Consider the following 25860-nt stretch of genomic DNA (forward strand, 5'->3'; position numbering starts at 1 on the left):
AGCTCTGGATCAAGGTCAAGAACCCAACCAACCCAGTAACAATTCAAGCCCTTAACACTTGGTGCAGTTTGCAATGACTCATAGTATGCCACCAATGTTACAGGATGATTGGAATAGGATTGAAAAAAAATTGAATACCATAATCCTAAGAAATTCAAGTGATAATTCCCCATATTTTATTCCAGTTATCATGAACATTTTCAAGAGAAGCCAATTTTCTTATAACTGTTCCATGCCAGGGACTGTAACTTATTTACATGGAGCCAACTAATAAATATTTTTTGCATACATTTAAAAAATATGTCATTGATGTAAAGAATTAACTTTAGTTTTAAATGGCTCTGCACCAAATAAAATAACCTTTTGTTATGTAACCAAACAAGGCAATACATGTCATTGTGGAATTTTTTATGCCTCTCCCCCTTTTTAATTTTATCACAAGTTTCTCCGCTTTGGACAATGCATCCTCTGAACTCAAAAACAGGACTTTGGCAAAGAAAATCCAGTCAAAGACACTCGAACAAATGATGACAAAAAAAATACTTTACTTAACTCAAATAGCCAAACTACAAACTAGCTAAATTACAATTGGCAGGATGTAAAAGCCGTAGTCAGCCATGTGTTAAATTGGTGAGTCTGTTACACTAGAACTATATAACAATTAAAAAAGCTGGAATATTTAGAGGGTAGGAAAATAATCATTTATGAATTAAAAACCCACTCCAACATCAGAAACAATCACTCTATCCTGATCATTAATCTTCGATCTACCAAAAAAATTAAGAACTGCTCTGATTGTACTGAGGTTTTCTATACCATGGAAATTTGATGACTTGAATTCTATTCTCTGGTGTTTCATAGTGACCAACCTGTGCATTAGTGAACACACGGTACACATGGAGCTCAGCATCTGGGGCCATTCCCAAACAATGGCCTTTGGCTGCTGCCACCAGACCTGCAACAAATGTTCCATGTCCTAATCCATCCTCAAGGGTGCGCTCATGAGTCCAATCTGTGCGCTCCTGCACCCGTCGGAAATGAGGATGTCCTTTCGGCAGCCCAGTGTCAAAAATTGCAACCCTAACTCCAGCACCTGAAAGAACAAAATACCTCATATTTACTAAAATTCTAACAAGAAATCAGATGAGATCAAAATCTATGGAGCCTTTTATCACTAACTCAAATCATTAAGCATAGATCTATTTCCTGGAGTTATTATGTTGCTCCACAATTTCTATCTTTTGATCAGTAAACAGAATGTAAATTACACTAAAATCTCAATTACCAACACTAAAGAATCCATCACGCTGCACATTGGGCTACAGAAAGAATTACACAGATGTTAAAAAAATTAGGCTAGGAGCCGGCAGAGACTTGGGAGGCTGCGAGCTAGGATTAGATTACTAGGACTGTGTGATTGAGAATGAATTTTTCATACAGTTGACAGAGGAGGAGATCAGACATAATTTATAAGTTAGAAACATAATCAGAAAAATATAATGGGGTTAGGATTAGATGAATTAGCGTGGTTTGATGAGGAAAATTGAGGGCTACAGTTAACTGATCTTTGAAATACCTTACATTACTAGGGAATATGATAAAACCTTTGCAGAAATATTACTGCCTACAACATACGAATCTGGTTGATGGAATAAAATTGTTCCATTTTGGAATGTATAAATGATTTCTGTTTATCCTATTTGATTACCAGTAATTGACAGTCTGGGTGTGAGATAAACCATTAAAATGTGAGTTACATATTACTGACAAACTAGGTGGAATTTAATGTGAAGAAGAACACACATAAGTTTTTTATTAATAAATAACTCTTACAAGCAACAAAACTGAGCACAGCTGATTTGATTTTCACAAGGATTAAAATTGATCAATGTAAGCAAAATAAGCTGTTTTAAAATAAGTTTAAGAGTTCTTAAAATTATGCCTCAACACTTGCAAAACCTGTCAGAATGAGAACTAATGTACCAGCCAAATGAGGGGCCTGTCTCCATCACTAGTCATGAGATGGCTTTTAGCTAAGTATATCCGCTGCAGAAGAGTAAAATGTAGAGATATTTAATAAAGTAAGAAAATTTTTAGAGAAAATGTGAAAACAACATTACTAAAATATCTGAGTTCCAACACCTGCCTACCAACTGAATTCAATAGCTGAGGTCACCTCGTTTCGTTTAAAATAATATCCAGGGAAACAAGTAAAAATTAGGAGGAAAACACTTCTAACCTAAGCACATCTAAATTCATTGGAAGTAGGTATGCAGCTTAAACACACACCAGTTATTCCCATCGACCAGAGAGCATCAGCTTGCAAAACACTTGTAATCTGCCTTGGAATGGCACGAAGAAGCCTGCGGCTAGATAAACGTCCGGTTGAGTGCCAAAATGCATTTCCTTCTGCAGTTGTGGCGTCGCCATTCTCTCTCTCCTGAAATGAAACATAATATTGTAAAATCGGATGACGTCACAAACTAGAACTATTTACATCCACCAATCCCCTAAGTTGTTCCACTACCCGCGGTAATTAGAGTACACATATATTAAAATACCAATACAATTTACACTTATTGTAAATTTATTTGACAGGAAGACTTAAGTACTTGCAAGCAAAGATTGGATTCCTCTTACAATGCCTATCTATATTTGCAGACATAAAATGAAATATCACGACAGGAAGCTTTTCAAATCCTACTACCTCAACAAATTAAGGGTGAAAATTGAACCATAATTCAGGTTATATGAATAAAACTTACGTATTGACCGATGGAATTTCCCCTTAAAGAACGTGAGGACTGCCATCTCTCATATCCATCAACTAGGCTTCCATTGAGTACACCATCCGAATAATTGTGTAATTCCTCGGGGACATTGTAAACTTTTAATGATCTTTGTACTAAGCGCTGCGGAGTGACTCGTTTTACACACGGATGATCACCAAGTGCTTCAAGATCGTCTCTTAACTGCTTTTCCCAAGAGCTGCCACCATCTTCACACAAAAGATTGCGATCTAAAGTCAAAACATCAAAATCGCTCGGATAGTCACTAGCAGGATTTGAGCGAGGTACAACCTTCCACGCGATAGAATATTTTGAACCTAAAGCAGCACGAACAAAATTTTCCCTCGCCTCTGCTCGATAGTATCCACGGAAAGTAACGATGTACTCATCTTTAATTACTCTTGAAGAAAATCCTATTTTAACATGTTGCATAGGACCTACAGAACTATTGCACGCGGCACCCGAGATATTGTCCTCGGTAACTCCAAAGTGAGTAAGGAGGAGCAATAGAGTAAGTATCGTTCGCGGGTGCCTTTGGCGTAAGCGAACTTTGAGTTTCATTCCGCACGAGTTTTCCAGACCAAATATTTACATACTCAAGCACAAAAGGTGGTCCATAGATTGAACTTAAAATAGTTTTTAAAAGCACATTAGTGTAACTCCTGTGCTGTTCTCTATTCACAATGGGTGGAATATATAATCACCCCACAAACTACACTTGAAAACATCAACAGAGCATTGCTCATACATTTCATTTGGCGCACATTTAACATAGTATTTAGGTGATCCTCCTACTACCTCCTCCTCGAACTACCGCAGTAACCATATTGAATGTTCATTTTTACATAAAAGAACATATAAGTCACGTCAAATGAAAGTAAACAACGAGAACCACGTATTGTTTCGTTAATGTGAAGGCTGCACGATATTTCATTCTCCGCACGCAAGCTCAATTTCAATTGTCTGCAGTGGATCATTGAATTGAATGACGAAAAATATCAACAATAGAAATTCAAAATTCTCGAAGCGCAGTCAACCAGTCGTGCAATCGTATTTTGAGAGACGAAGTCGGTGCAAGTCGTCATAGAGAAGGCCGTGTTTGTAAGTAACCTTGAGCTGTGGATTGACTCTGAAATACCGTAATTATCGCATACAGATATGCACTATTAAATCACAATGTCCAGAGATCCGAATAATTATCAATTTTTTAATCATTATTTAACTGAAATCGTTGTAAGTTAGAAAATGACAAGTGCGAGGTTTCGCACTGGTGGCTGACGCAATAATTTGCATATTTTATTTGAATTTGTGGTAATTGCTTGTAGTTTGGAAGAGCATTTGGATTGGGAAGCAATTTTTTCTTTTATTCGGTTGTTACGGTGGTTGCCGTGATGTCACATCGGTCTCAGACGACAGAGAAGTCCTCAGTTTTTTGTAAATATAAAACTGATGCACCATCGCGTTATGTAGAAAATATGCTTTTGATAACGCTGGTGCGAGTTAGCGTTCTTAAGAATTGGTTATGAGGATATCCACGCTACCCCAATTTTTGTGTCGCCTATTAACCGAAGTTAAGTTACATAGTCGACGAACTTATGTGTTTCTCTTTCGTTTTCATTGGCTGTTGTGCATTTTTCCGTTTCATAGTATTCAATATTTTCGTTGTGATTTGAATTAATACATATGATGACTTAATTCTGTCATGTTACTAATCTATTTTTATATTTAAATGCGCAGTATCTTTATGGCTACCATTCGCACTAACATTTTTGCCTTCCGTTTATCATTCAATGTAAATTATTAAATTATGTCCTGGGCATTAAATTTTTGAAATTTATGGTTGATAACTTGCGTCACTCTTCTGCTTAGTCATAGCTACAGTTTACCTTACATAATTGATACATTTCACCATTATTTTGGCATTTTCCAATTTTTTTTTTGTTTTATTCGTGCAGTTGTTACTTAGCTAGACTTGGTGGTATTTTAATGGAATGCCTTGCTGCGGCAAGTCAGAATGTCTTCATGAAAATTTTAGTAGTGCATTTTGTAATATGGCGCTTAACTTGAAACTATAACTGTCGACCAGTAAAATGTCATTGATAAATATTTAAATTCTACTCATAACTATGAGGTGGCATCACTTATGTCTATTGGAAATTTTCTGTCAGTGGTGCGACGCCAATTACTGGAGAAAGCGCAGCATATCACCAAATTTCCCTATTATGCACCGGCTCTTGCTGTCAATAGCTCCAATGGTCTTCAGATTTTCACTTGTGTGGCTTCTTTTCGCATTTATCCTGCTTTTTCTCATGCTTCATGTTTCGGTATTGAAGCCGGAGAGAGTGGGAAGGAGGAAAAAAAGTCCAAATCCCCCAAAATGTTTGAGAGCTATGGCCTTTCTTAGTATATCTTTAGTCTACTACCCCATTGATCGAACCCTCTGCCTCCTGAAACTTTTTTCTGGCAGAGGTCTTGCGTGGCCAGATGTAAAATTTATGAAGAATTGGGAGTTGAGTGACTGATTGTGTGTTTCAGATAATCTCAATTTTATGATAATATTATCAAATTAATTAATATTTCTTATGTATAGTTTTGTAATATTTTTCTGTTAACTGGATAAAGGGCAAAAACCCATTGAATAAACATTATTATCATTAACATTGCTTGCTAAGTTAGGTGAGATATAGCTGAAAGTAACGTGAGTAATTTTCAGAGAACTAGTTCTGAATTCCTGCTCATATGATTCAGTGACATGGTGAAGTCGTGAATGTGCACAAAAAATTCACCTCGTAGCCATACCATCTTGTATGGACACACCAAGAGAAAATGAAACTTGGTCTAGTTTGCTTCATGGACTTATGCATGTTTGGATCTATTGTAACCATTCACTTAAATGTACGCATTAACTTGTTCCCAAGCAGTGATTATCAAGGCCTTGACAGTCAAAAATGGAGAATAAATAATAGAAAATCCAGAAGAAGTACTTTCTTATAAATTAAATTAATTTCAATTAGAAGTTGTTAAATGTAACCAAGGAATGCCATTTTTGGTGACCCATTCATATTAAAGATTTAGAAGTTCTAAATGTGAACAGGGAAATGCAAACTTATTTGCATGGTATGTGAAATATGTAGTGATGTCCCAAAATATGAAGATGTTACAAGAGACTATGGTGCACATGTATGATTATTTCTTCAAAATATATGTAGAAGTTTAGTGTCTGTTTCTAATTGTACTGAAAAGCAGCTTTATTATGTATTTTGTTACCTTTATGTTGTCACTTTAAGGTGGTGATGTAGGCACGCGTTCAAATGGTGGAGGTTGTAGGTACATGCTAAATATGGATATATATATATTTAAGTAAAATTATTTTATTTTTATAACCCTCTTAATCCTAATTAAATTATTTAAATGAGCCTCTGTTAACTAATAGATGAATCCCTGTTATTGTGCTATGTTGACCCAACAATTTTATGTTACAGGTAGACTGCAGTCATTGTACATTTTAAGTTTGAAAAAATATGGGTTCCCAGGCCAGTAAACCACAAGAAGCACCTCAGGAAAAGAAGCTCAAGCCGTGCTGTGCGTGCCCAGAAACTAAGAAATTACGCGATGCTTGTATTATAGAAAAAGGAGAAGAGAACTGCAAAGATCTCATTGAAGCACACAGAGAGTGTATGAGGAAGCATGGATTTAAAGTTTAAAATTGCCCATATTTTAGTTGAGTTAGAGTTTAGGAATGTTGAAGGCAGTGTGAAACCAAATAAAAGTACTTAGTCATCGTTGGAGTGATGCCAATGTGCCATTGGAGAATCTTGTGCTCCTGCATCAACTCATCTATTGTGCAAATGTCTTGTGTAATTTATTTCATTTTTCTCATCCACTCATTGATATGTAAATAAACACGAATTCTCCTTTAAAATGATTTGTACAAAAATTTTACATACCTTTCAAAGAGCATCTGAGAAAGATCATTCATTCAAATTAAACTCCCTGCAACCCAGAGAGTTTTACTTTGTGGTAACTTTTATCTCCATAGCTGGGAATCTGCCTTTCATTTGCTGTTGTGCCTCACAATCAGAGAGGATTCTTAGGACTTGAGCCAAGCTTGATAGTGCAATAGTATTGCATGGTTCCTTGGGAAGCTTTGATATTCTTAACATTAGGTTTATTTTAGTGCTTTCTGAAGTTCTCAATTTTGTAGAAAGTGCTTGTGTGTACTTACATACAACTCCAATGGTTGTAAATTCAAATTAATTCAAATACAAAATGCACTTTCTACAGAAAAACCCTATTAAATGCAAGGGATATCAATGGTGAGGTAAAAAGGACAGCATCTTTTGTATAACTTAAGCCAAATATGGGTGTCTTCTATTGAATTTATTTATGTTCTGGGATCCTTAATTAAGCAGAGATTTCAATTAATTTTGGCTGTGAATTGTTATGCAACGTTCATCATCTAAGATACACTACATCGCTTTACTGATGACGTAACCCTATGTTAGATGTACATGTACACTGCTGCAAGGTGGGGTTAATTTGCTTTATTAGAAAGAAACTGATTCCTGAAACAGAGGAGGCCTGCTCTGGAGGCTGTTCTACACGGGGCATGTCATTGAGCAATCTGACTTATGTAGGAAGGCACTGTCAATAATGCATCATGTAAAGCAGTGAATTCCTAGAAAGGATGCGTGGATGCAAAATAGCTCCAATTCCAAGCCCGCATTTTCATTATGTTTTCAGTGCTAACCAGCGTAATGACGTGCCCTGTGTGAAACAGCCTTGACCAAAATTTGCCAAGAGGACCAAGAACAGTGTACCTCCTGACAGAAGGAGTGCTGCACTTGAAATAACCTCTGCAAAGAATTCAAGCAGGGATCTGGCAGTCTCTCCACCACTTGTAGGATTTGAACCCAGACTCACTGGAAAGTCAACACTTGCTGCCACAGAAACCCAATCCTAAAGTCATCATTGTCCTTCCTTGAGGAGGCAACAAGTATATGCTATAATTTTGTGTTCTTTTGTCAGCATATCTCAATTTTCAATCTAATACAAATATGAATTTTAGATACATATGTTAATTTCTCTTTCTCAGCAGTAGTCTGTACTTGCTGTGGCGACAATCTTATTACATATACAATTTTGTCCTTCTTGACTAACCACCTCAACATTTGAGATTTTTATTGCTGTACATATATTTTATATTGATTTGGGCTGTTTTATGGTTTTTATTTAAAGTTTAAAAGTTGAAACTAAATTAGAAAAAGAGGTGTGTATGCGACTGGCCCATGTCAGTGGAAGATATGTGAATACAGCAGCAGATTCAGGATTGGGAAAAGAGGGGGCTAAGTATGGGGCAAACTCCCAGAAGTATTGCGGGTCCGAACAAAAATTACCATTCTACCTATTGTATGGATGTCCAAGCAGGGGGCTATAGCCCCCATAGATCCGCCACTGGGTAAATACATGCTTATACGATATTGCCAAATCATGCAAAGCTCCATTTATTTGAGTTGAAATGGCTTCTTGCCAGAACTTCTGAAAAAAGTTGCATTTCAAAACATTTTCATCTTGATGCTGACCTTTTTATACAGGTGGTCAACATATGCACATTGGTGAAGATTCTGTACGTATCAATCACATTGAGTCATCTTGTTTCAAGAAAATTATGTAGAATTGTTCCATTTTTTTCCTTTCTCTGATTTGTTGAGAGTAAAAATATACTTTCCCATAACTTACACATCATAATTATCACTAATGCCCACACCCTTCAATTTTAAGTAGCTTACAAGCTCATTAAATGAGCACAAATTTAAGCAGCAACGACTGTATATTAGATAGTATACATGATGAATTCTGGATTAGCTTTGAGTTGGCTAAAGAGCACAAGTTGTAGCCAAAGGGAAATTCTTTCCTAATGAATTCTTCAGTGTCTTTATAACAAAAAATTAAAATAACATTAACGCATATCCCCAAAACGTGATCGTTGATGACAGTAAAATGTACCCACTTCAAGGTAGGCTTGCAAAAATATCACACAATTAACAATAGAATACATCAAAGGTCTAATTCGTTTCAACACAATTAGAAAGCTAATTTTTAAATATTCAGAAATATTCTTTTGATAATTTCACTCTGGTTTCAAACTATACCCTCGTTCCTTTCAAAATGTCCCTCTAAACCTAATGTGATCCTTCCGCTAGTTTATGCCTCACCTTCACGCCCATGCGAGAGAAAATCCTGTCACAGATGCTGGCGTTCAAATAAAATAGAGCTTCTTAGATAAAAGTTACATTTTATTTCACATCAGCTCACAAAAAATTGCTCTCACAATCACTGAAACATTATATACAAAGGATGTAGTGCCAAGTCCCCGAACGCCGGTCTGAAACAAGAACAGTAATTTTAAATGCACTGAGATAACTTAAGGCCAGGATTAAGATGAAAAAAATCAACCACTTACCCCGAATTAATTGCTTTTAGAGTAGTTAGCAGCTATGTAGTGATACAACACAACCAAGAGGAATAAAGTAACGCCGAGGACGTTGGCAAAGACAGCCAGCTGAACGTCGGTGATCATTCTGTAATGGATATTTCTTGATTAAATTAAACAAGAAGGAATAAACATGACAGAAATACTTGAGAATGGTTAATACCTTGAGTATTTTAGCGATATTAATTAAAAATCAAGCACTGAGAACGTCCACAGTGAACAGGATACGTGTCGCCTTATCAACAAACTACCTGCGCAGAGACGATGCGCATATGTTCGGACAGCCGGCGCCATTTTTTGAAACAGAAAAAATATCAAATATTTAAGTTCCAAAGAAAACTCCGCATTTTTTTAAATTTAATTTTCCTTTCCCATGCTACTTTTCCTTCTTCTGTCTGGTAAAATAGCTATCTACTACCAAAATATTCATGGATAGTGTTCTCTTCCTATCCCTGTTCTATCACACACTTATTCAATCCCCTTCCTCTATTTCCTGGCAGAACATATAATCAGTGAGTGTTTTGTGAAACCATTGAGGGAAGCAAGACCTTTGCAGTCGCCATAAGATTAAATCTTATCATAGATGCAGTCGTATCCAGAAATTACGAGCAGAATGACAAACTATAAAATTAAACTACGAAGAATTTTAAGATCATGAGAATGGACATTAATTCTGAGTGGTTCTGGAAGATGATGAAATACTTGAGATAGCGATGGACGACTCGTCCATTGAAACATTGGCCGTGATCGAGAACTTGACCCAGCGGATATCCCGAGTAACCTTCCACTACACAATATGCCGGGAAAGCTTGCGCGATATATCTTTCTTCATTTCTGAGTGGGTATAATATCTTAAGGGAGTTTGCATGTGGAATGTGAACTGCTATTGGGGAATAAGAAGTCTGAGAGGAGACCAATGGAAAAAAGGCATGCTTTTCACGGCTTCAAAGGGGGATGAGGTGAGAAGTCATTCATGCATGCAAGGATTTATTGGGTAGAAGGGGATAATGTGGCTGGAATAGACTTGAAATTGAAAGAATCTTACGTACATTCTCAGAATTTTTGTTACTGAAGAAGGTTAGAGCATTAAGATGTAAATTTATTAATTGGATTATTTTCTTCCATATTTGAGAATGGGCCAGAAATATGATAAAAAATCTGCCCAATTTAGTGTAACATTACTCTTACACATGAGTTGGGGAGAGTAATTCCATTGTGGATGCACATGCGATCAGACTAACTATCATTAGGGTTCATACAATACTTTTTTAAGCTACTTTTATTCAACAGTAAGGAAGTTCTTTGATTTCTTTTGTTTGATTTACAATATTTCAAGACCATTCAGTTTTTTTTTCCTTTCCACTCAAAATGCAGTATTCATGACAATTATTTCAATTCATGACAAGTACATATTTCCTGTTTCCAGGAAATGCTTGTCCACTCACTGGTTATGACTGCATCATAGGTAACTAACTCCCTAGGGTGGATGCACACAAACATCATTGCATATTTAGTACTAATGGGAGAAGGTTAAGGATAAAAGATCCTAGGGCAGGTCGGCTACCTGTCAAGACCATCATGCTTGGTGAAGAGCTACATTCTCTGTGAGGTGCCCCTATTTTTTGCAGAACATGACGTATCTAGAATCTGGCTGGTCTGTAAATCATCCCTTCACTACTGTGGACCCCTGTACCAAGGTGACCACCTCTGTGGGATCTCAAGGTGACTCTGGATACCAGGGATCCATTAGAGCATCTAGTCCAGTGGCCAGGGTAATGGCCGGGTGCCCCGTTGAGTTGGGTCCCAAATCGGAGGGACGAGAATGCCTGGGCAACTCCTCCCCAAAAAAGAGCTCTGTATGGAAAGGTTTAAAATATTCTTATGCTACTCGTTGCATGAACACTGTTTTCCTCTTGTAGGCGCCAGCAGGAAAGAGTTAAAAAGAAAAAAAAATTCTCACCCTAGGCTGCTGAAAGGCAGTCTCTGTCTCCATCTAGACAGGAGGGGGAGGCCCTTTTACCGAGCCTCGAGGGGATTGAGATAGGAGTACCTCAACCACCTTGACAATGGGGGCCCTTGCAAAAAACTGGTCCTACTTCCAACCACTTGGGGGAGGAGGAGGGAAACTTGTATTACTCTTCTGAGTCTACAATAAAAGAGGAACCTCTCTGATGAGGTAGGAACTGCAGTGGACCACTAGGAGGGACAAGAACAGGAAGAAGAGGGAGAGGCAAAGGGCTGCTAAGGCTGCCAGGGGATCTGTGCGTCTCCTCTGTAGAGGGGTGTGCTGCCTGGGACAATGGACCCAGCAGGGGTTCTGAGTGCACTCCACAACCTTATCTGCAGGCCGAAGAACATGCTGAAACCTGGTTTGCTTGGATTGGGGGCTTTCCTGGATATAGAAAAAGCTTTCAATTATACACCGACAAAACCCAAGTATGGTTTACTGATGGCCCAATGACTGGAGGAAAAATGGGGGCTGGTGCTTACAGCCAATCGCCCCTTAGGAGGATATTTATCCCTCTGGGAAGATATGCCACAGTACTCCAGGCAGAATCTTTGCCATCCTAACCTGTGCTCATGTCATTGAAGAGAAGGGCCTGTATAACAGACCGATCCATATTTGCACCGATAGCCAGGCTGCTCTAAAAGCCCTGAACTTATCTAGGAGCAGGTCTAGGCTATTAGCTGAATGTTACAAGGCACTCAATAATTTGGGTAGCCAATGTAAATTAGAACTTTTCTTGGTACCGGAACATTTGGGTATTATTAGAAACGAAAAGGCAGATGAACTGGCTAAGGCGGGCACTGAACAGAATCCAACTGGCCCGAAACCATTTTTGCCAGTTGCACCCTAAACAGGAATAGCTAACATCAGACTATAGGGACATACCCAGCACTCAAAGATCTGGCAAGAAACACAGCATCTACGAAAGTCTAGCCTTATTGGAGAACCATGCCCCAGATTTGGGAGACTTTTTCTTATGAACAGAATTAAACTTCAAACAGTAGTAGGCCTGCTTACTGGCCACTATCACATAAGGAGACATCTGCACCTACTGGAGAAAAGTGTTGACGGTTCAAGATGAGAGAAGAAATGACTACCCGTATCATATGCGAGTGCCCTGCAATCATGAGGAATCAATAGGGCTTACCCTTTTATAGAGCCTAGGAAGGTAGGAGATATTCCCATTGGAGATTGGTCTTCACTAAGGATATAAGGCCTCTATGGGAGATCAACCATTGGTGTTGGCACAGTGGACCCTTAGGTCTAAGTGCCCTGGGAACCTAACTCCCCCAATGCTTCACAATCATAAGTAATAATGCAATGCATTTACTATTTTAGAATGCAAGGCCACTGGGGATTAGGTTAGAAGTAGAAAAAAAGAAGTGCCATTATGTGTGACGATGGTAGAATGCCCAGAATTTGATTCCAGAATATGGTAAGAAAAAGATAAGAAAAGTAGGAAGCCAAAACAAAAGTATGGTCTGAGCTGAGCATATGTACATATTAAATTTGTGTAGAAGACATGCGCAGTCCTAGAAAAAGTGAATCTGTCATTTATCATTGAACAATTAAGGTAGAACATAACTTATACATATTGAAGTACGCATAAGGAAAAATGATTAAATTAAGAAAAATGTAGGAATTCACAGGATATGCAGGAAAAATTGATTTAAAATATTGAGTCTCTATGATAAGCCAAAAATTTGGCCAAGCAAAAAAAAAACCTGTAGGTGTAACCCTTGTTTATTAACCAAAGTAAAACTAAGGTTGTGAATTCCTCTAGCTTAAAGAAATTTTAAGTGAAACAAAAATAAGGAGGAGCACATATGAGCAGAGAGTACATTTAACTTACAAGGGTAGTATTCCAGAGGAACACTTCCAGATGAACACAAGAATATGAAGAAGAGAAGTAAAAGGAGGTGTCAAAGGGTTGTGCATACTTATACACAATGGGTAGGTTTGAGGTATACTTTCTCTTCCTCCTCTGCAACCGTATGGTATTCTGCATCTAGCAATATATACCACTGGGATGTGGGAATGAAAAACTTGATAATGGACAGGTAAGAAAGGGCTCAAAAGGAAATAGACCCACCAAGCTGACCCGACTCCTTTTCATTTTGAGAAAGCTGAACAGCATAAATAAGTAAATGATTAGTTGGTAATTTCACAATATTACAGTATATTTTCATGTCATTTGATGAATTTTCATGATTAAAAAATATTATTTTGCTCAAAGATTCCCAAAATTGTGACTTGCTTAGTATTTCTACAGCATGGAAATATCTCTCTAAAAATGGGAATTTTATTTGGGGAAAATTTTTCCTGGCAGGCTTACACTACACCCTTCACAATACTAACGAGCACGTGTGTAACCCCTTGCTTGGTAACTCAACTGTTAGCTCAACCTCTTACCCTTATCTGTGCCCATAGCTAAGCCATATTTTGCAAAACATGTCTGTCCGGGAAAGACAGCTGGCAAAACATGAGCTGGGCAAAGAGGAAATATGCTCACAATTTCAACAAGTAATAAAGACTGCACATATGTAATTAAATAAATCACAAAGCAAGAATTAGTTTCATCATTTATTACCAAGTAAAAGAAAATTCATAATTAATCACAATATATATTTGGTCTTTGAAGAGTGACTCTGACCACTTAATTGCCCCTAGTATCCCGGAAATATTAACACATACACACATAATTACATTTCACTAGGTGCAATATCACCAGAGTTCACAGATTAAACATTGAAAATCAATGCAGAATAATGTACAAAATTACATATCAGGAGAAATAACAAAAGAGAAAATAGACTGAAAATGCAAATAATATACAACATAAGTTAACCCTAGAAGTTACATCAAATCAAGGAAAATGATCAGTAATGATGGTACAACATATTTAAAAAACCTGGGCCAACTTACAAGTCCTTTGGAATTTTCATTAAAATCAAGACGAGGCAAAGTACCGATTTGAACGTTAACATTTTTAAAATTAAAAAATGTCAGAGACTTAATTTGTCAATCATATCTGTAAAAGGACTAAAAATAAATACTACCAATATCCAGGTCTAGTCTCAATGACACTCAACCTTCAAACAGTCACAATGTGACGTTTCACCGAATGAATATATTTAAGTTACAATAAATTCATGAAAAAAATTCAAACATATTATAGGCAAGGACTTCTTAAGAACTTATTTTTAAAAGAATGTCTCCATTGCCCCTCAGAATTAGAATGGTTATACAATTCTGAGGATGAAATGTCCCCATTAAATCAATATTTTAAACAAATGTTACCTTTATGCTACGGTGGGAACTACTGAAATCTATCATATTTCATTTCCTTCACATGACTCATGATACACGGCATAAAAAATCAAGATAAAGGAAAGAGAAGAACTCAATATACATATAAATTTCTAGTCACTGCAACACAACGACTTAAAGATCATAACACAATACTCACATTTAATACCTATTACAGTTACATAAGTATCAAAGACTTGTTCAGAAATTGACATCTTTCAAGTGATTTTCATGGAATAGTTCCAAAAAATTTGCTTAAAAAATGCAGTTAGCCATCAGCATGTTCATTAACAGCATAGAAGCACTTGGAAATAAAATTATCTATTATCTATTCCATGAGCTCCCAACAGCAATTAATATACATAGGCGCCTGGTAGAATCAAATTCATTAACTTACAATAAGTAACACATATGTATATTTATGAAGGTAAATGATAGCAATCAATTGCAACACATTAAAATTAAACTTGACTTCTGAAGTGAGCTCAGGACATTCAGAATACCTGATCCCTCTTGAAGGCTTTGAAATGACAATTCAAGAAATCAATTATTTGGTCATAAATGAAAGGTACATCATCATTTCATTAAATGCTGGTAGTTTACCAATATGGTAAAGTTCATACGACTTCTTTTCAATGAAAATCCTGAACTATCAATAATAATAAGTAGGATACGTTAAATAAATAATTTATAGATTATGTATTAAGTATTTTTAACCCAATGGATATCAGTTATGACATAAAAACAAATTAGGTAATGGCTAAATGATGCCACACAATCCATAAATGAGGTGAGTAAATGTTAAATACATCAATCTGTTAAGAACAACCCAACTAATAATACCTTTGAGAAAACCAGACTCCCCATTTCATAAAGATTCTCTGAGATTACGTAGTTCATTTGATGAACCACAAAAAAGATTCACAGTATCATGAAATGATTACAAGGTTAATTTCACAGCCACTCAAAGGAGACAAAAATTTTAATTGCAAAGCTGTAAAAATTAATTTTTTCTTCATCAAACCCATTCAATATACAGTGCTATATCTTAAGGTTGTAAGACTGATTAAATTGATTAAGCACACAAAAAATAGTGGGAATACTCTACATCTTGCTTGATCAGTCTTCTATTTCACTCAGTTTTCTCATAGCCCATAGGAATAAAAATTGTTAAATAATACTAGGAAAACAAGTCACTGATAGACTTACGAAGATCAGAGCTACAAAAATAAATTCAGTCTTTCTGAAAGGAGCACTTCACATGACCCACTAAGCAGGGACATTAGAATGCATTAGCACATCAGCAGTATATTGGTTTTTGCTGTCCAATATCAACTGAGCACATCTTTTTATCTCATCTTCCATGTCTGATAGCATTTTATCACCATCGATCACAAGAACCTAGAAAATGAGAAATGCATAAATTTCCAGAACAACTTTGCATGCCCTGTTTAATATAAAATGAAGTCTTTTGACTTTATAATTCCAAAATACAACTAAACAATCATAATGGTAATTTTGATAAGCTATGGTGTCATCTAAAAATAACCTTGAAGATGACACTGCAGCAGAGCCAGGTCAGGGGGGGCAAACATCAGTTTGCCACTTCTCTTGCTTCCTCCTTACCCCTTCCTCACCACTAAAGTATTTATTATATAATCACGGGGCGGATCCAGGATTTTTTTCCGGGGGGGAGGTGGGGGGGAGGGGAGCACAAGGGTCTGACAGTTCTCATATTTGAGATTAAAAACAAAATACAACAACTACTGAAGAAAATCTTCTCTTTATTTTCATATGACAGTTATTAATATTAAATGAAATGATTGAGGCTCCGTAGCACACCAAATAAAATGAATTTTATGATAACCATATTAAAAATCTTATCCATTTTTTTAAGCGTCTGGGGGGGGGGGGGGGTGAGTGCCTGTGCTCCCCCTACATCTGCCTATGAATATATGTAATACATCCGTTAGCTATTTCTTTGAGATGTACCAGTTGAAATTACACACTGTAAGTTTGCCGTTTAGAAGTTTTATTAATATTATTTTTTAACAATTTATACATTAATAATAATTGTTAAATAATTTAATTGGAAAAATTTATTAACTTTAATTATTAAACTTTTCAAATTTTTCTGCCAGGGGCACATGCCCCCTCTGCCCCGCCCTGCACTGCAGTATATGCATTGAATGAATTCTGGGACAAAAAATACCAATTTATCAACCAGGAACCACAAACTGAAAGTACAATGTTTAGTAAAAAATACTGTTAAAGAAAAGACTTGACTGAAGACATAAGAAAATTGAAGTTTTGGAACAGAGGATAACATAAAAACTGTGTCAACTATGGCAAAGCATATGATGTTTAAGTTGTGTAAAATAAATAAAGCTTCAGAAAATTTAGGTAATAGACGTTATGTATGTACCAAGAAATAGCACCAGCTAAGGCGATGTTTCAGGAGTCTATGAAGCACGCTTTATGTAGAAAATGTACAATTAACCTTGAATACAGAAAAATGATAGGTTCCCTGGTTTCAACTATGAGCCTTTTGTATTTAAATGTGGAGGTACTCACAGGAATGGCAGTGATGTTATTTTTCTCCTCACACAGCCATTTTTCATGCAAAGCATGCAGCTGCTCCAAGTAGCTTAATGGCACTTCTCTTTCCTCATTACGACCACGTTTTTTAATCCGGTCCAATGCCACTTCCGGAGATGTACGAAGATACACTGTAAAAAATAATATGTATAATTAAATGATTCCAACGAAAAGAGTATCAGTTGAAGACAGTTTTCTGTCATCATTACCATCACTAATAACATTCTCAATTACTGAGAAACAACCTGTATTTCCGGAGCTCAGTGGCCACCCAGTTCTTATGTACTCAAGCAGTTTCCCTTTCTCCCGACCATGTCAACTCAAATGCCTTCCTAGTTCTTCCTTTTCTCCTTCAAAAAAATATTTTCAATCTTTTCAGTATCTGAGGTTGTCATAGACATCCTCCACATACTCCTTCCATCTACTTTGTACTTTTTCTCGCTCTGTTAGCTTCCTTACATCTTTTTGACATGGCTTGCCCTCTTTTGCTGCTCAATGGCGACTTTACCTTGGCGTACAATGCACTTGACTCCCCCTCCTTCTGAAACTTCCATTTCTTCACACTGTCTTTTGCACCCAGCCTCCCTTGCTCTCTTAGGCCGTTTTCACACGTACTGGCAAAGCCGGTGCCGGTGTCGGTGCCGTCACCGGCACTGGCCAAAGGCCATTTCACACACACCGGCATCCCCGGGATCGGTGACCAGTTAAATTCTGGTCGTGTAAGAAGAAAGATGTGGTCTGAAGATAGGAGAGGTTATTTGATCTTGCTTTTTACCTTAGCGGAAATACAGGAGACGAGAAAGATAGTTCTCCGTGCATCCACTTTTGAAAGTTGGATGTTTGGGAGGACGTTTTTGTTCTACATATGAAAAACTTACAATGGACGACTCTTACTTTTTTTATTTTCTTTGTGTGAGTATTCATACGAATGATTTTCTCTCATACACATAGGATAAGCTATTCAGTACCAAGATGCAGTAAATAGAACATATACACCGCCGATATACACCACTATAACGTTTAATTATAATAGGTACAGAGAAATATTTGATAAGATTTTGTAACAAAAATATTTAAAAAAAAAAGCAAAAGTCCTCGAATGGAGGGGTTTGAAGGTTAGATTTGCGGGTCACAGGGGAACTGCAGCTGTTCACGTTGAGGCAATGATAATTGTCTACTGAAGACGATTGTTGCATGAAATCTGTTATTGACGCTGATCATAAGATGAGGAAGACAGAGAAGCTGATGATGAACGGGTAGGAGATAATTCTGACCGGTGATTTATCTCATGGTTTTCCTATTTTAATAAGTTTTAAGACACCCAGACGGAATTGATTTTTTTCCTCGTCGCCCATTTTCCTCTCAGCGAGTACAACGGATAGAAAAAGTGCTTGGTCTACGTCCTCTAGGCACCTGAGTTTTTTTCCGTGAGTGACAGGCTTTGTCCCGGTCATAAGATTCCTCATCATGTGCCTATATTTCTACTTCATGTCCCTCAGTATATGATACCTTCTCCTGTGACCCCTCTAGACTTTATACAGTATCATCTTTTTGACATACTGCCGTTAAACATTTTAAGTTTTCATGGTACGTATATTTCTTCGTATTACTTTGACAAGATCTCTTCCCTTGTTATTTTACTATTTAATTTATGCGATTCTGCCATTTCGTAAAAAGGACGAAAAATTACATTTCATTGCGATTTTAGCAGCGATAGTGGTGGAGGCCGGCAAAAAATAGTAATATATTCGAGGATATGAAAGGACAAGCGCGTAACGGGCGATCTTAGGATTCAGTGAGATTAAAAGTTGTAAATGTAACTATCTCCTGTGATCGACAAAGGTACCTCGTCAACCTCGTTTAGCTAAAATTTTCGTGTTGAAAAATAACAGGCAATATTTATCAGAGAGCATATGGTTTATTGAAAAGAAACGGTTTCATATTCAATTAATTAAACTTGCTGCACTTTACCAAAGCTAGCTGCACCACATTACAAAATTTTACGAAGAAACACTTCTTGGTCGTAGGATCGTAGAGCTATTAGTCAACGATATCGAGGGATAAATACAGTCAGTATTATTATAACACCTACAGGGTTTTAAGAAAGATTTGCGCGAATTTTAATTATGACCAACCGAGAATCAGAGGTTAGTGGAAATATATAAATTAGTATAGAGTTGAATTAGTTACTCTTTCAAAGAATGAAAAGTGGTGGGAAAACGGATATGAAACTTGATATTAATCATGAAATGCAAAACATGTAACTAAAGGCTGGGAATAAGCACAATAAGTAGATCTGTACATTTGATATGCAATGCCATGTGGTATTTGCTAAAATCTGAATTTTTCCTCAGCCGACAGAAGGGAAATAGCGAGAAATAGCAAATGGATTTAAAAAGGCCGCTCTCTTCCCCGAATGCATGGGTGCGGTCGATGGGAAGCACGAACCAGTAATGAAATTTTCTCGTGGTGGCTCAATGAACCTTATCGACAAGGTCTACTTTTCAATTCTATTGATGGCAGTTGCCGATTCAGACTACATATTTACGTATATCGTTACGTATTGACGTTAGGGGCCTGTAGAAAAGAAGGCGACTCATCCGTTTTTCAATCAACCACTTTGTTTGAAGTTGATGGTCAGCAAGAAATTGAATATTCTACCCCCGCTTCCCCTGAAACGCTACTAGTAGCGAAGATTTTCCATTTCTACATGTGATTGGTGAAGAATTTTCGCTGTCAGAAATTGATGCGACCATATGCAGGACGCAATCTTTCGGAAAAAAGCAGGTATTCAATTGATGTTTGTGGCGAACATGAAGAAACGTTAAATGTGCATTCGGTTTTCCGTGAAATAAATGAACAATTTTCCATAGATCCTGTTTTATGTCGAAGCAATTCGCGAATGACATCTTGAAGGCATGAGTGATTCTTCATAATGCAGGGTGACTGAAAGATGAGCGCAGATCTGAAGAAAGATACATTATATGTACATGACCCAGTTATTGCATGAAGTAAACAGATTTCCATGTTGCCGACCGACAAGTACAGCAGTCACCATAAGAGATCGTTTAGCAGGCTACTTGTAGGTCCTGAGTGGGCTTTGTCATGGAAAAGGAATAAAATATTATATATAAGTCCTGAATATTATATAAGAACCTTATAAAATATTGACTTCCCCACTTTGCGTTATCCTTTCTCATCAATAAAAAAATCATCTTCTTAAAATTTCCACGCTTCTTTCCATGCTTACTGTTGTTACAGCTAGTCTTTATAGCAATCTGCAACCTTGTCCCACAGGGAAGGCTTACTCTCTACTTAGTACTTCGATCAGGGTTGTTATATAATCTCAACAGATTCAGGCTTCAATTGGTGGAAGTTAGACATATTTAAGTAAATGAAAGATCGTAGCACTTTTCCACAAGAATTTTTAATGCGTACAACGCGTTTCGGCTCACTGAGCCATCATCTGGTACAAGACGCTTGAACACATGTGAAGATCCCTTTTATACCCTTGAGAAAGGAGAGTATTGGAGGAGAGGATTTGACATCTGTGAGGATGGGGGGGGGGGGGGGGTGGGAACGGGTGTACAGAGTATAGACAATGGGGAAAGATACAACTACGGGATGTGGAGAACCCACGTTGGAGGGAGGGTTCTGGTCATAACTGTAAAATGACGACACGTGCGGAAGACCATAGCAAAACAGGAGGAGGGGGTGTTGAGAAGAGTGAAAAAAGGGGGTTTAGGGTAAAAAGAGGCCGCGTGTCTTTTGAAAGTGAGAGGAGTAAGTAGCGACGCAGGAAAAAAAGGCGGGGGTGAGGAGTCCCTTTGGGTTAGCTGAGAAGGAGTGAAAGTTAGCGGGGGTACAAGGGAGGAAATTGCCAGCAATAGAAAATGGTCAAATGCGTAGAGAGGATGGGCGGACGGGAAACACCCCGTGGAAATTGGGGTCACTTAAGGCGTGGGTCCTCACCTCACTTAAGGCGTGGGTCCTCACAACCCCCCCAACATCCACGGGGTGTTTCCCGTCCGCCCATCCTCTCTACGCATTTGACCATTTTCTATTGCTGGCAATTTCCTCCCTTGTACCCCCGCTAACTTTCACACCTTCTCAGCTAACCCAAAGGGACTCCTCACCCCCGCCTTTTTTTCCTGCGTCGCTACTTACTCCTCTCACTTTCAAAAGACACGCGGCCTCTTTTTACCCTAAACCCCCTTTTTTCAATCTTCTCAACACCCCCTCCTCCTGTTTTGCTATGGTCTTCCGCACGTGTCGTCATTTTACAGTTATGACCAGAACCCTCCCTCCAACGTGGGTTCTCCACATCCCGTAGTTGTATCTTTCCCCATTGTCTATACTCTGTACACCCGTTCCCACCCCTCCCCCCCCATCCTCAAAGATGTCAAATCCTCTCCTTCTCCAATACTCTCCTTTCTCAAGGATATAAAAGGGATCTTCACATGTGTTCAAGCATCTTGTACCAGATGATGGCTCAGTGAGCCGAAACGCGTTGTACGCATTAAAAATTCTTGTGGAAAAGTGCTACGATCTTTCATTTACTTAAATTTGTTATATAATATTTAAAAATATAGATTTTCGGGAACAAAATAGAACCACAAATGAGAGTGATTACAGAACTATGAAAGACGTGAGCAACAACACGACTGAAAACCATCTCCCTTCCGGCACCGGCAAAATAAAACTACGTGGGCAAGCATAGGTAAAGAAACGTTGTAATCGACAACCGGTGGCGGCGCCGGCTTCCGATTTGCCGAGTTCATCGCTGGCTTCACTCGAAGGTGCCGGCAATGATGCCGGACCGGACTACTTGTATAGGCTTCCATTTGATTGTATTGCATCCGGCGCCGGTGCCGGTAACGGCACCGGTTTTGCCGGTACGTGTGAAAACGGCCTTAGTCTCACGCAGTAATCGATTATTTATTTCACTATAAATCCTTTTGGCCAGCTGTGTCCATGTTCTACCACTTCCTTCTCTCCTCCATTACTTTTATCATTTCCTCCATTATCCACGGCTTCTTTATTCTTCTACTGTCAACGTAGCCAGCATCCAATGATTTGATCAATGGGTTTTTCTTATTTATAGGAAAATCCTCCAAAATCGTTGGCACATTAACAGCTGAGCCAGGATTCGCTAGTGGTGGGCCCTGATCGCTTCTATAGCGGCGAGGGTGTTGCCCGTCCCTCTGTTCCAACTCCATCCCTACCCCAAAGGCGTCGTCGGGCTCCTATCGCGGTGGCGCCTCTTTCCTTTTTCCTTCCCTTCCAAACCCCTCCCCGGGAGCATGGGCGTGTCAGTTGTAGTACTGGGTCCCGGCCCCGGGGGTTGTAACCCTGAAAGAACCCCCCTTGGGTTCTCATTGGTGTCAATGTAGCCAATTGACTTCTCAGCCACTTTGACTATTCCAGTTTTAATATTATCCCAACCTTCCTCTACAGCCGGTGCATTTCCAATCTTATGGATACTGCATATTTTCCACCTACCTCCTGATATTCTCCCCTAATACTCCCCTTCAAAGCTTATACATTCCATTTCCTCCCCTTCCTAACTTTCAGAAGTCTTTTGAATCTTATGTTGCATTTCATGAGCACTAGGTTGTGGTCTGAGTCCGCATCCACTGCAGGGAAGCTGTGTGAGTTTTTCACTCTATTCCTAAACCTCCGTCTTACCATGATGTAGTCTATCTGGTATCTCCCCACATCCCATGGACTTTTCCATGTGTACCCTCGCCCTAGATGATGATTGAACCATGTGTTTGTGGTGAATAATTTGTTTCTCCTGCAAAATTCTGCTGCTTTCTCTACACTATTGTTCCATTTTCCTAATCCAAATTCTCCTACTTTGTTTCCATCCCTCCCTTCCCCAACTATAGTGTTCCAGTCCCCCATTACAACTAGATTTTTCTTACCCAGAGTTTCTCTAATTATTTTCTCAAGCTGCTCATACACCTCATCTTCTTCTTCCTCCCAATAATTACTAGTGGGCATATAGATAAACGCGAATCACCTCATGGTGGGTGGGTCGCACCTCAATTTCTACCACAAGAATTCTATCACTCACCTGCTCTATACCTACTACACGTTTACTCATCTCACAGTTTAATACTAAAGCTACCTCCAAAGATTTCGCATGTTGATGACCCCAAGGACCTTGCCGACCTCGCTATGGTGAAAGACACCTACCCTTTGCAGATGGGTCCCGTTTAATGGGTTTCTGAGGGTAATTTGGTTGTACTCCATGTTTTCAGGGAAGAGATAGTTGGTAGGGTTTCCCACTTCTATTCCAACAGTGTTTTTTACGTGACACCATCACGTGGACTACCTTTCGTTTGGCTTATACTCTTTGACCTATCTGGCATGGCTAGCCCTACAGGGAGTAATTTAAAAATTATGGGATTAATGTCATAGGAACACATTACCCTTTCCACTGCGACAAGGTTGTAGCCCAAGGGAAAGGTGATTAAGCAATACCTAGTCAAAATATGGAATAAAGGAAATCATTCAAAATTGGTAAACTAGTAATGGTTTTTCCAGTAACTTCCCAACCTCACTTAAGCAGGCTCGACAATATGTTGCCATGACTTCTACAACATGGGTAGGGAAACTCATTCAATTGTATTCAATTCAATTGTAGAGAAATGAGTGAGTGCGTTGTAGGTTGCCTACAGCCAACATACATGATTGCTGGTGATCCTTCTGTGCATAGGTGAAATTTCTAGATGCTGCTGATACATCACAGTAAGAATTTCACATTATAGAGGTGCCTTGAGATCCTTACACTGCCAGGAACTACACCCCTCCCTTAGTGGCCAGGTCCCTTTCGATTGGAAATCATGAGGCTCAAACTATTTTTTATCTCTACTTTTTCACAGAGATAGCTACTCGTTTGCCGAGTCCATCACAACAGTTTTCTTAATGTGTGAACCATGAGAAGTACACAGACTACCTTTTGCCTGTCACCTACCCTTTCACCTATCTGGCATGAGTGGCCCTACCCTAGTAAGGGTTACTCCCAGAAGTTACTCTGAATCATCCGGGTGTAATTTTCCCATTCAACAGCATTGTAGGCCACATGAAAGTATATCTACTTATAAAATGGATTTTATAACTTTTGCCATTTTGAAATTGTTTAGAATAATGTTAAAAATATAAATACACAGCATGACTCAATTTCTATTCTGAAAAATGGCTGAGATACGGAAGAATACAGGCTCAAAAATAGCCCACACTGTAAGGCAATTGCTATGAAATCATTATGAATTTCTTTGGCCAGGATTGAAAAATTGGAGTCATACAAGGACAAGTTTTAATAAACGGAAGAATTAATATTATTTTAGGTCCAATCAATTACCATCAGCAAAACATTTAATGTTAATTATGGATATCTATTCTCCTCATTTATGAAACAATAATATGGGGTAGGTATCACAAATGGAAATGCTCCATTTCCTCCCAAAAATGTAAAAAATGCAATACATCAAATCGAGGTGAAATGATTAACTGAATAATTGTAGTTATTCTGACATAGTTTTTAAATGAGATACATTGAAACTATGATGCACATGGCCTTAAGTGTAATTGGTTTGCACATTACCTATCATGTCTACTTCCACATCAACCTTTTTGCAGAGCCATTTGAACCATTCATCAAGAACAGCATACTCAGGACCATCTAAGAAACCATTTTGATGAAGGTTTTCCACAAAGCAGTGCCTACAATAAAATACACACAAATAACAAACATTAATAATCACCGAAATATTCACTTATTCCTAAGTAATGAACAACAGAGAAATGTAAACGTGAATAAAATTAATTCATTGAAATTTTAAGTACCCGCCAACATAAATCTAGCTTTTGCCGTCAAATCTAAATATCAGAAACTGACGGTACCATGGAGAATATTGACCAAGAAAATTGTGTTAATATACCTAGCACTGAACAAGGACCTCTCCATTACTTTAATCGGTTGAGGGCAGCGGCGAGTATGTATATCAACCATTGTCAGCTGTACGTAAGATTGAAAAGTCATCGCTGTCTTTTTAGTGTCGCTATAAAGAAGCTCCTAAAAATAAAGACGAAGGTTATGTAACTTTAAGTTAAACTGCAAAACCGGGATTGCTATGAATGCACATACCAGTAAGTTATGGCCATTAACATCCCGCCATTTATCAACGGGCTCTGCAAAAGTAGCTACGTCGTCATATCGTTGGAAGTGATTGATGAAAGTAGTTTTCCCACTGCCAATATTTCCTTCCACTATAACTGTGAATGGCCGATTGCTGGTTTTGGACGACATGCCTAATAGCAAAATAATAACAGAAACTGTAACCAGTAACACTCTCCCGACAATCAGAAACCGTTGCAGGTTGCAATAAACACAAAGCGCGGGTAAATTCTGACAAATGAGGAAGGGAACTAATGAAGCTAGCAGACGCTGCGTCGCAAATTATGTAAACACGAAATAAAATTATAAAATTTATACACTATCCATTAAGCCTTCACCTCTATAAAAGTATTTAAAGGTTGCTGATATAATGTTGCTTTTCCTCATCATGATAGCGATGGATATAAAACCAGGCAAGAAGTGTGAAAAAATACTTAAATATCATACGCGTGTCTGCTTCAACGAGCATTCCAAATAC

At 38.1% G+C, this 25860-nt stretch overlaps 4 protein-coding genes across 4 annotated transcripts in view; 1 reads left to right on the top strand and 3 right to left on the bottom strand.

Moving 5' to 3' along the window:
* LOC124165217 (membrane-bound transcription factor site-1 protease) overlaps nt 1-3754 on the bottom strand; it is a 28190-nt gene extending 24436 nt beyond the window's left edge. The window contains exons 1-3 of the mRNA XM_046542502.1: nt 2766-3754; nt 2290-2440; nt 870-1093 (exon numbers count right to left, since the gene is read on the bottom strand). Coding sequence (XP_046398458.1) covers nt 870-1093; nt 2290-2440; nt 2766-3350 — 960 coding nt within the window. The 5' untranslated portion in view covers nt 3351-3754. The remainder of the gene's footprint in view (nt 1-869; nt 1094-2289; nt 2441-2765) is intronic.
* A 2517-nt stretch (nt 3755-6271) lies between these two features.
* Nucleotides 6272-6711, top strand: LOC124165238 (cytochrome c oxidase copper chaperone). The gene has a single exon (XM_046542549.1). It carries the CDS (start codon nt 6311-6313, stop codon nt 6491-6493), a length of 183 nt encoding a protein of 60 aa, XP_046398505.1. The 5' UTR covers nt 6272-6310; the 3' UTR covers nt 6494-6711.
* Nucleotides 6712-9067: 2356 nt separating this feature from the next.
* Nucleotides 9068-9370, bottom strand: LOC124153256 (dolichyl-diphosphooligosaccharide--protein glycosyltransferase subunit 4). Its single transcript, XM_046526357.1, has 2 exons — nt 9253-9370; nt 9068-9174 (listed from the first exon to the last, which is right to left on the bottom strand). The coding sequence occupies exon 1, from the start codon at nt 9367-9369 to the stop codon at nt 9259-9261; it is 111 nt and encodes a 36-aa protein (XP_046382313.1). The 5' UTR covers nt 9370; the 3' UTR covers nt 9068-9174; nt 9253-9258.
* A 4490-nt stretch (nt 9371-13860) lies between these two features.
* On the bottom strand, nt 13861-25858 carry LOC124165263 (deoxynucleoside kinase-like). The gene is made up of 6 exons (XM_046542593.1): nt 25721-25858; nt 25353-25516; nt 25147-25280; nt 24810-24928; nt 17174-17328; nt 13861-16000 (listed from the first exon to the last, which is right to left on the bottom strand). The coding sequence occupies exons 1-6, from the start codon at nt 25770-25772 to the stop codon at nt 15869-15871; spliced, it is 756 nt and encodes a 251-aa protein (XP_046398549.1). The 5' UTR covers nt 25773-25858; the 3' UTR covers nt 13861-15868.
* Nucleotides 25859-25860: the final 2 nt, after the last annotated feature.

The sequence above is a fragment of the Ischnura elegans genome, chromosome 1, assembly GCF_921293095.1.
Source record: "Ischnura elegans chromosome 1, ioIscEleg1.1, whole genome shotgun sequence".
In the NCBI taxonomy this organism is placed as follows: Eukaryota; Metazoa; Arthropoda; class Insecta; order Odonata; family Coenagrionidae; genus Ischnura; species Ischnura elegans.